Raw genomic sequence first — 11,508 nt, forward strand, 5'->3', positions numbered from 1 at the left:
CGCGTTGAAGAACGACTCTTCCTGCGTGGAGCCACGCTCCTTGAACATGGTACCGTACTGTACTCCGCAGTGGCAGGAGGGTCCGCAATAAACTGCTTAAAAGAACATGTTCAAACATTTCGTCATTTCCCTACTTTGCTTCCCCCTACTCTCGTAAGTCCATAAACTACAAATCGCCATTGCCTGGCAAGGGCCTCGGTCTTGTACATTCGGTGTAGGTGTGCAAACTAAAGAATGTTTCACAAGATACGCGATCCCGATCTGATTTATTTTGAACGTTGACAAATTGTACACTGAAACCATGATTGCTCGTTTTGACAAACTTTACGAATTTATTCAGTAAATTGAGCGTTTTTTATGCCGAATTACATTACCAATTTTGGTCTTATCACCTTGCAAGTTTGTTCATTGATTCTCGTTTATACCCCGCCAAACAACCCGGAAATGTGTCTTCACGCCGTGAAGAACTACAATTCCCATATGTAACTGCGGGTCTTATCACCTTGCAAGTTTATTCATTGCTACTCGTTTATGCCCCGCCAAACAACCCGGAAATGTGTCTTTACACCGTGAAGAACTACAATTCCCTAACTGCGCTTCAATAACAAACATGGCAGCCCCCGTCGCTGCAGCAAGAGTTCGCTACAAAATGATGAAACGAACATTATTATTGTGTCCTCATACGTATTTTACAGTCCGGAGTTTGAACGTAGAATGTCTGCGATATAATGGTCAGTTGCAGAGCACGACTAAAAGGTTGGTGAGGACGATAAAGTGAAATAAATTTCGCTGCTAACCTGCTAGCTCGTCTGTACGGGCTCGTAGCTACGATGTTTTTCTTGTCATTTGACTACGACACCCCTTCCTACACGGTGTCTTGTAAAGTCGACAAATCAAAATACATCTACACCTGACAACATGAAAGCTATTGTAATTTTTCAGCTTTTTAGTTCCAACAGTATGACGTTGTTCCTCATAAATTGCAAACTTTATTTTGAGAACTTTTCTCATTACGCAGCAACGATAGCCTTGTAAAGGTTGACATTTTTCAAGACCTTTGTATTGTTGCTTCCTCGGACTATTTCAAATTAGTCTTTCTGCACTGTGCGTTGGCAAATATTCGAATTCTCCCATTTTCCTCGTAAAACCACAAAATATTTCTTGTATTATGGCGACTGAAGTTTCATAATTTGGCAACTGTGATCTAATATTTTATTGACGTCATGTTTCCGTGAACTTTGTTTCGAGTCACTTTATACCTTTTGATTTTCGCAATGTTACAATACCTTACCTTCTTGTTTTCTTTAAAAAAGAGTGCAACTTTATCCAAAGTCCTAACAAAGTTCCTAATTACAATTTCATTCTTGGGTTCAATTTTTTTCTCACAACGTTTAAACTTTGATATAACAACAAACCTTATGGCTGAAAATATCCCCTTTTTTCTTTTTCTCATTGCAACGCGATCTGTTATCCTATTTTTGTCATTCCAGTTTGACTATTCGCATTAACAGTCCAGCGTAATCCTACCAGTAATATGATTTCATTGTTGTTGTTTTTTTTTTTACACATAACAATGTAGCTTTATTCTTCAACAAACATTTGACTCAATAGTATCCCGACTTAATTGTAAAAACTTTCTTGTCATATTCTGACTTTATTCTTGACTTTGCAGCGTTCCCATGCGGCTGGAAGGTGTGGTCGGCCTGGAGATCCACGCCCAGATTCACTCCCGCACTAAAATGTTCTCCGGCTCGGCCGTCCGCTTCCTGTCGCCTCCAAACTCCCTCGTGTCCTTCTTCGACGCCTCCTTACCTGGCACGTTACCTGTAAGTACTTTCAATCCCAAGCGTCATATCCTCACATCTTTGGTTCATCAGGAATCGTCACCGCCATTTGTGCCTCGCCAGGTCCTGAACAAACGCTGTGTGGAGGCAGCCGTCATGACGGCCTTGGCTCTCAACTGCCGCATCAACAGAAAGTCTCTTTTTGACCGGAAGCACTACTTTTACGCCGATCTCCCTGTGAGTCTTCGGTCCAAAACGTTGTTTCCTCGCTTCATTTGTTTGCTGGGATTATTAAGGAGCATGAGCTAGGCAGTGTTAGGCAACCAAACGAGTGACTTGGATTTGGCACGGGTGGCTTACCGCGACGTCAGCTAGCTACGTTCTCGCAGAGCTCTGCTATGGGAGCTTTCCTCCGGTTCAGAACATTCAGGAGATCCATTAAAACGAAACTAACAAAAAAAAAAAAAAAAAACAAGCAAACAATAGACTTGCTGATTGTTAATTTTCCCTGGCGGCATTGAAAAAAAATGGCGGGAAAAGATTCATTTGTAAATGAGATTGTGCAATGTGCATTATTGACATGTTCTAGCGAAAAAACGCTGGCCATTAAAATCAGACGGATGACTAGCTGGCGTTCTTGTTGAACAGCAGTATGGCCCGCCACTTGTGCACACATCAGTAGATATACAAAAGGCAAGTGATATTATTTTAGCCCATGTTTCCGTGTGTGTGTGTGTGCCCGAATCCAGCCAGGAGAGGCTCTGACACCCTCGTGACCATACAGCGGTTCAGATAATATATTCAAAATTAAAAAAAAAAAAAAAAAAAAGTACGAAAAATGTGCACATTATATTTTAAACAAATATTTTAAAATATTTTTCTTCCATATTGGGAAAAAAAAATCTTATTCCAAAAATGATTTCAAGAGATATAAACATACCCTAAAACTAATACTTGTTAATCAGTTGAAATGTATATGTTGAAATTGTTAGACTATGAATGCGCTCAAGGATGATCGTGATGAATGGTCATACATTTTGCTCAAATGACCACATTCACGTTTTCCTGGTGAAGCTCTTCTGTCAGTGAAGTCCCACCACTGCGCTCCTTTCCCACCTTGCTCGTGGAGTATGAGTCACCTTTTACGATACGGTTGCCGCGGCAACGTGGGCAGCTCGTACGCACTGAGGGGGCAGCGCGAGGAATACGAGAAACAGATGAAATATTTATTATTCTCGTGCTTTTCAGGAAGGGGGGAAAAAAAAAAAGAAGAAACCTTGAGAGTGTAAAGGCAACAGCGCAGCCGCTGCATTTTAATGAACAGGTGCAGCCAGCCTTTAATTTTGATATCATTGACTTTCAGTTGTTTCTTATTATTTCATATTTGGCATATTAATCATACTGAGGGCGGCCCGGTAGTCCAGTGGTTAGCACGTCGGCTTCACAGTGCAGAGGTACCGGGTTCGATTCCAGCTCCGGCCTCCCTGTGTGGAGTTTGCATGTTCTCCCCGGGCCTGCGTGGGTTTTCTCCGGGTGCTCCGGTTTCCTCCCACATTCCAAAAAAAAAACCATGCAGGGCAGGCTGATTGGACGCTCTAAATTGTCCCTAGGTGTGAGTGTGGGCGTGGATGGTTGTTTGTCTCTGTGTGCCCTGCGATTGGCTGGCAACCGATTCAGGGTGTCCCCCGCCTACGGATAGGCTCCAGCACCCCCCGCGACCCTAGTGAGGGTCAAGCGGTTCGGAAAATGGATGGATGGATCATACTGAGCACTTTTTAAGAGCCAGGATGTTAAACTGGCGCTTGTTATTCTGCCACTGAGCATACGCCCTCCAACTTTTGAAGAAAGCTAAGAGAAGAGCAAGAATGAGAGCGGGTATTTAATTTATAGGTGGGGGGGGGCACCAACATCTTTTGCTTCTCTCGCATGAATTGAGTTCAAATACTGCTTGGCACCAAGAGCTTTTGCAGTTTGATTTGACTGCCCCCTATAGGCAGAAAATGGAGACGCACCCCCCAAAAAAGCACGATTAAGCGGTAATGTGATTATCATTATGGTGTTTTATTGTGTTGGTTTGTATAATAAGATAAAATATATTTTTTTAAAAACATAAGGTCAAGAGTTTTGAAATGTTGTCACATCATGAGGGAATATTGAGATCATAGATTTTGGAACGTCCTCATCAGTGAGCGGTGACAAAATGCGGTTGGTCATAAGTTGACATTTGACCCGCTCACTGCTCAATGAAATGCTTGACATAATTATTCGACCCGGAAAGCACTCAACAAGCCGCTTAATTTGAGGTATGACCCAGAATGGTTCGGTGGGAATCTCTTTTTGACCTGATTACCGCTGACCGATTGCTCCATTCAAATGGCAAAAGTTGATATTGTGAACAAAACCCTCGCGTCTGCTGCAGGTGATGATTCGCCGATGTGTTAAACTGCCGCGGTCCAGCGCCAACTCCTGCTGAGGAGGGCTTACGCAATGTCAGATTTTCTTTGCCTTGAGTATCGGTGGCTGGTATCGGCGGCCTCCATGAGTACCCGATACCGAAAACTAATGCTGATATGGCTGACCGATACGACACGCTACGCTACCTGGCATTTGAGTATGCGCTACATTTCTTGTCAGGCGGGCTACCAGATCACGCAGCAGCGGCGGCCCGTGGCGGTGGACGGCGTGCTGAACTACAGCCTCCTCGGCGGCAAGAAAGGGAACCGGGTGGTTCCGAAGAACGTCCGCGTCAAGCAGATCCAGCTGGAGCAGGACAGCGGCAAGAGCCTGCACGACGACGCCCGCGGACAGACGCTCGTCGACCTCAACCGGGCGGGTAAGAGCCCCCCCCCCCCCCCCGGCGTGGCGTTGCTGTCCTCCCGCCGGACATTGAAGCCATCTGATGTCTTGGTCAGGCGTGGGCCTCATGGAGCTGGTGATGGAGCCCGACATGACGTGCGGCGAGGAGGCGGCGGCGGCCGTCCGGGAGCTGCAGCTCATCCTGCAGGCCCTTGGCACTTGTCAAGGAAACATGTCGGGTATGATGCTCACTCACTCAAAACACAAATAGAAGATCTGAGGGAGGGAGTTCCATGTTTGGTACCCTCCAAAACGGATTCCCGATGATTTCTCCACAGAGGGCCAGTTGAGAGTCGACGCGAACGTGTCGGTGCACAGACCTGGCGAACCGCTCGGCGTCAGGACGGAGGTGAAGAACATCAACAGCATCCGATACCTGGCCAGGGCTATCGGTAAGCGTGTCGCATGGCTGCCCGTCGACTCGAAATTGACGTGAGAGTGGCCACGGGGCTTAACTCACGAACGTCGCGACGCTGCGAGCCGAGCCCGTCGGCACGTTGACGTCAATTTCCGCTGCCGTATAAAATGTCATCCGAAAACGGGTGGATGTTCTTTTTTTTTTTTTTCACGGCCAGACTACGAGATCCAGAGACAGATGGACATCCTGCGCACAGGAGGCAGCGTGCACAACGAGACGCGCTCTTACGATTCCAAATCTGGGTACGAGCGGGACCCGTGCCGGATTCGTTCATCGTCACACTAGTGATGATGAACAAGCGTCGTTTTCGCAAACGCTTTCCCGTCCTGGCCAATGAATTTAGGTTGCATTCTTTGTGCATGATCTGATTTTTGCTTTTGTAGGACAACCGTGCCCATGAGGGACAAAGAGGGTCTCCAGGACTACAGGTGAAAACTCGCTGCATCGAATGAGGAGAACATGAGCCGCACCTGAGATCCAATACAAGAGCTCTGACCAAAATTGTACCTTAACAGGCAAAACGGTATTTAAAAAAAAATAGTCAGGGGGGGGTCAGTTAGTCACCTAGTTAGAATGTTAGCGAGTTGTTTACCTAGCACCACCTTCAGGACAGGGTCCCGGACAGCCAAAGGAGCTGATTGGAATGTCGCGCCCACGCCACCCATCGTCATCTTTGCCATTCAGGTTCATGCCCGAGCCCAACCTGCCGCCTCTGATGGTGTACGAAGACTCGGCCTCGGTCCCGGCGGGCACCGACGTCCGGCGGGCGGTGGTGGTGCAGAGTTTGAGGGCCGAGCTTCCCGAGCTGCCCGCCGTGACGAGAGACAGGCTGGTGGAGACGCGCGGCATCCTGCCCGAGCACGCCTTCACCCTCCTGGTCAGTATCGTTGAAAATTCGCTGCGCTTTGCAGCCATGTTGTTAGTGCAAGCAGTGCATGACAGTGGGGACGAAAGCCACCAAATATTTGAAATCGACCTGACCGTCCAACTCAAACGCAAGTGCCATCGTGCGTTGCAGAACGAGGACGGCCTGGTGGAATACTTTGAGCGTGTGCTGAAGGCCACCGGCCGGGAGCCGAGGAAGGTGATTGGCTGGGTGACCAACGAGCTGCTGGCCCTCCTCAAACAGCAAGACTTGAACGTCGGCCAAAGGTGACGCCAACGCACTTTCACTGGCTGCCGCGGAGAGGCAGTCAACTGTCATGCGGTCAAAGGAAAGTAGTAACTCTCCCGCGAATCGTGACTCTGGAAGATGATGTGACGTCCGGATCAAACATGGCAACCTGTGGCCCTTGACTGTTTTGCCAGGACTATCCATGAACTACTATTTTGCATTGGTTGTTGGCATGAAGCTCGCCGGCCTGTCTCAAAAGGATCATTTTGCTTTCATCTTGCTCCGCAAACGCAATATTAATCAAAATAGGACACGTGGACCACATTGACGCGAAAATTGTTGAATTGAGTTTCACTTAAAACTCAAAACCAAACGTGCCGAGTGCAGATCTTGATGTTGTTTTTTTTTTTTTAATTATTTTTTTATCTACAATTTTCTTATCAAACAAAGGCATTTTATGGTTTGGGTGGACCATAAAATGCCCCCCCCCCCCCCCCCGGAAGGATGGATGAGGTGATGACTATGCAATGCTTGTCTTTGCTGTGATTTCAGTCCCGTGTCTCCGTCCTCCATGGCCCAGCTGCTGGAGCTCTTGGAAGCGGGAAGCATCTCCTCTTCAGTGGCCAAACAGGTCAGGAAAGACACACAAGACACAAACCGTGGTGGTTGGAATTCTTCACGTGTGTGTGTGGGTGTGTGTGTGCGCGTGTGTGTGTGCGCGTGCGCGCGCCAGGTGTTTCAGGAGATGTGGAGGCAGTCAGGTGCAAAGACGGCGGCTGAGATCGTCAGCGAGCAGGACTTGGGTCTTGTTAGTGATGCGCAGCGGCTGCGCGACGTCTGCGCCAAGGTTGTGGACTCGCATCCGCACGAGGTTGGGAGCTGCCCAGTCAACTTTTTAAATTCGCTTTCAAAGTGCTAAACAAACAGAGAAATAATTTGCATTACAATCGAATGGGAGATATTTTTTCCCTTTGTTGCATTAAGGTGCAGGCCTTCCGAGCAGGCAACCAAAAAGTTCTGAACAAGCTCATGGGCTCGGTTCAAAAGGAGATCAAAGGCCGGGCGGACCCGATCGTGGTGCGCAAGATTCTGCTGGACGAGATTTCGGAGAGTGCATGAGGGGACGAGGCTACCTCAACGACCAGCAATACGCCCCCTCTAGCTGCGTCTGTTGATTTCATGTAAATAAGAATTATTATTTTTCTTCTGTGAAATGCAAAGAATGAATAAAGACTTGCTTTTATGAAATGGTGAACCCACTTCGGTGTCTTACTCAAGGACAGGTCAACGTGGTTGCAATGAAGATCGATCCACCAACCTCAAGGTTGGGAAACGGTCATGCAGCTTTCGTACAGTTCCGTTCTACGAGAAGTAATCAAAGTAGAACTTAAAATGGAGTTAGGGTTTTAAACGAGGGTTTGGGTTTGAAAGTAAGGTTTAAATATTTATATTACTGATAAGTGGGCTTTAGTGTTAAGCGGAATTTTGTCAGCGACAAAAAAATACTGGCACATGCAAGTACCTGTAGATGAAAATTGACTTTTTGGGAGTCTTGCATTGAGAGAACGTTTGGGGGAAAATGGAGATTCGCGATAACGGGGCGCCTCCTTGTGGACGAACTAAACTACTGCATTTTGGCTCTAAAACGGCTCTTTTAACTAGCTTTTCTTTTAAATATTTATGACAGATTTAGCATACATTTTGATAAACGACTTGGTGAACTAAATATTGCGCGCTACTGACTGCAAATAGCAACAATTATCAAGCAAAGAAATGGCTTTTTACTTATTTTATTGAACATTAACCCAAAACAAAAAACGACCATGTATAGAAGGGCGTTTTTAGCCCAAAAAAAAAACGACCATGTATAGAAGGGCGTTTTTAGCCCCAAAAAAAAACGACCATGTATAGTAAGGTGTTTTTAGACGAAAAAAAAACGACCATGTATAGTAAGGTGTTTTTAGACGAAAAAAACGACCATGTATAGTAAGGCGTATTTGGCCGAAAAAAACGACCATGTATAGTAAGGCGTCTTTACCTGAAAAAAACGACCATGTATAGTAAGGCGTTTTTAGCCGAAAAAAAAAGACCATGTATAGTAAGGCGTTTTTAGACAAAAAAAAAACGACCATGTAGAGGAAGACGTTTTTCGATGAAAAAAACAAATGTATACGAAGACGTTTTTCGACGAAAAAAACGATCATGGTTAGGAAGGCGTTTTTAACCGAAAAAAACGACAATGTACAGTAAGACGTTTTTAGCCGAAAAACCCCCACCATGTATATATCGTAAGGCGTTTTTAGCCGAAAAAAAAGACCATGTATAGTAAGGCGTTTTTAGACTAAAAAAAACGACCATGTATAGTAAGCCGTTTTTACCTGAAAAAAACAACCATAAATAATAAGGCGTTTTTAACCGAAAAAAACGACCATGTATAGTAAGGTGTTTTTCGACGAAAAAAACGACCATGAATAGTAAGACGTTTTTAGCCGAAAAAATCCCACCATGTATATATAGTAAGGCGTTTTTAGCCGAAAAAAACGACCATGTATAATAAGGTGTTTTGAGAAGAAAAAAATTGACCATGTATAGTAAGGCGTTTTTAGACAAAAAAAAACGACCATGTATAGTAAGGCGTTTTTAGCTGAAAAAAACGACCATGTATAGTAAGGCGTTTTTAGCTGAAAAAAACGACCATAAATAATAAGGCGTTTTTAGCTGAAAAAAACGACCATGTATAGTAAGGCGTATTTAGCCGAAAAAAACGACCATGTATAGTAAGGAGTTTTTAGCCGTGAAAAAAAGACCATGTATAGTAAGGCGTTTTTAGCCGAAAAAAAACGACCATGTATAGTAAGGCGTTTTTAGCAGAAAAAAAATGACCATGTATAGTAAGGCGTTTGTAACCGAAAAAAACGACCATGTATAGTAAGGTGTTTTTGACGAAAAAAACGACCATGAATAGTAAGGCGTTTTTAGCCGAAAAAAAACGACCATGTATAGTAAGGTGTTTTTATCCGTAAAAAACGACCATGGATAGGAAGGCCTATTTAGCCGAAAAAAACAACCATGTATATTAAGGCTTTTTTAGCCAAGAAAAACGACCATGCATAGTAAGGCGTTTTTCAACGAAAAAAACGACCATGTATAGTAAGGCGTTTTTAGCCGAAAAAAAAGATCATGAATAGTAAGCCGTTTTTAGCCGAAAAAAACCAACCATGTATAGTAAGGCTTTTTTTGCCGAAAAAATACAACCGTGTATAGTCAGAAGTTTTTAGCCGAAAAAAAAAACGACCATGTATAGTAAGGCGTTGTGAGACAAAAAAAACGACCATGAATAGTCAGGCGTATTCAGCCAAAAAAAACGACCATGTATAGTAAGGCGTTTTTCAACGAAAAAAAACGACCATGTATAGTAAGGCGTTTTAAGCCGAAAAAAAACGACCATGTAAAGTAAGGCGTTTTTAGACGAAAAAAACGACCATGAATAGTCAGGCGTATTCAGCCGAAAAAAACGACCATGTATAGTAAGGCGTTTTTAGCCGAAAAAAAACGACCATGTAAGGCGTTTTTAGCCGAAAAAAAAAGACCATGTATAGTAAGGCGTATTTAGCCTTACTATACGTATCTCAGGCTATATATACGTATAGATACATGGTTGTTTTTTTTTCGGCTAAAAACACCTTACTGCACATGGTCGTTTTTCTCGGCTAAAAACGCCTTACTATAATACATGGTCGTTTTTTTCGGCTAAAAACGCCTTCCTATCCATGATCGTTTTTTTCGTCGAAAAACGTCTTCGTATACATGGTCGTTTTTTTCATCGAAAAACGCCGTCCTCTACATGGTCCTTTTTTTTGTCTAAAAACGCCTTACATGGTCGTTTTTTTCGGCTAAAAACGCCTTACTATATACATGGTTGGTTTTTTTGCGTTGAAAAACGCCTTACTATACATGGTCGTTTTTTTCGGCTAATAACACCTTACTATACGTGTTCATTCTTTTTCGGCTAAAAACGTCTTACTATACATGGTCCTTTTTATTCGGCTAAAAACGACTTACTATACATGGTCGGGGTTTTTTTCGACTAAAAATGCCTTACTAGATACATGGTCGTTTTTTTGGGCTAAAAACGCCTTGCTATACATGGTGATTTTTTTCGTCTAAAAACGACTTACTATACGTGGTCATTCTTTTTCGGCTAAAAACGTCTCACTATCCATGGTTCTTTTTTTCAGCTCAAAACGCCTTACTATACATGGTCGATTTTTTCGGCTAAAAACGTCTTACTATCCATGGTTCTTTTTTTTCGGCTAAAAACACCTTACTATACATGGTCGTTTTTTTCGGCTAAAAACGCCTTACTATACATGGTCCTTTTTTTTGTCTAAAAACGCCTTACATGGTCGTTTTTTTTCGGCTAAAAACGCCTTACTATATACATGGTTGTTTTTTTTGCGTTGAAAAACGCCTTACTATACATGGTCGTTTTTTTCGTCTCAAAACGCCTTACTATACATGGTCGTTTTTTTCGGCTATAAACACCTTACTATACATGGTCCTTTTTTCATCTAAAAACGCCTTACTATATATGGTCGTTTTTTTCGGCTAAAAACGCCTTACTATATATACATGGTGGGGTTTTTTCGGCTAAAAACGTCTTACTATTCATGGTCGTTTTTTTCGTCGAAAAACACCTTACTATACATGGTCGTTTTTTTCGGCTAAAAACACCTTACTATACGTGGTCATTCTTTTTCGGCTAAAAACGTCTTACTATACATGGTCCTTTTTTTTGTCTAAAAACGCCTTACATGGTCGTTTTTTTTCGGCTAAAAACGCCTTACTATATACATGGTTGTTTTTTTTGCGTTGAAAAACGCCTTACTATACATGGTCGTTTTTTTCGTCTCAAAACGCCTTACTATACATGGTCGTTTTTTTCGGCTATAAACACCTTACTATACATGGTCCTTTTTTCATCTAAAAACGCCTTACTATATATGGTCGTTTTTTTCGGCTAAAAACGCCTTACTATATATACATGGTGGGGTTTTTTCGGCTAAAAACGTCTTACTATTCATGGTCGTTTTTTTCGTCGAAAAACACCTTACTATACATGGTCGTTTTTTTCGGCTAAAAACACCTTACTATACGTGGTCATTCTTTTTCGGCTAAAAACGTCTTACTATACATGGTCCTTTTTTTTCGGCTAAAAACGACTTACTATACATGGTCGTTTTTTTCGGCTAAAAATGCCTTACTAGATACATGGTCGGTTTTTTGGGCTAAAAACGCCTTGCTATACATGGTGATTTTTTTCGTCTAAAAACGAC

The 11,508-nt window shown here is 43.4% G+C and overlaps 1 protein-coding gene across 2 annotated transcripts; it reads left to right on the forward strand.

Annotated features, from left to right (window-relative positions):
* Positions 1–69: 69 nt before the first annotated feature.
* gatb (glutamyl-tRNA(Gln) amidotransferase, subunit B) lies at positions 70–7,427 on the forward strand. Of its 2 annotated transcripts, none has more exons than XM_086120897.1 (13): positions 70–153; positions 1,673–1,826; positions 1,908–2,021; positions 4,419–4,617; positions 4,697–4,819; positions 4,919–5,032; positions 5,216–5,300; positions 5,442–5,486; positions 5,743–5,935; positions 6,077–6,210; positions 6,725–6,803; positions 6,906–7,043; positions 7,157–7,427. In XM_086120897.1, exons 1-13 carry the CDS (start codon positions 107–109, stop codon positions 7,289–7,291), a joined length of 1,560 nt encoding a protein of 519 aa, XP_085977023.1. In that variant the 5' UTR covers positions 70–106; the 3' UTR covers positions 7,292–7,427. The 2 variants fall into 2 exon arrangements, with proteins under 2 accessions (XP_085977023.1, XP_085977022.1); XM_086120896.1 differs by lacking the exon at positions 70–153 and adding an exon at positions 577–756.
* Positions 7,428–11,508: the final 4,081 nt, after the last annotated feature.

This window comes from Hippocampus guttulatus, chromosome 9 (genome assembly GCF_054856545.1).
Source record: "Hippocampus guttulatus isolate MCC_2025c chromosome 9, RoL_Hgut_1.0, whole genome shotgun sequence".
NCBI classification, from domain to species: Eukaryota; Metazoa; Chordata; class Actinopteri; order Syngnathiformes; family Syngnathidae; genus Hippocampus; species Hippocampus guttulatus.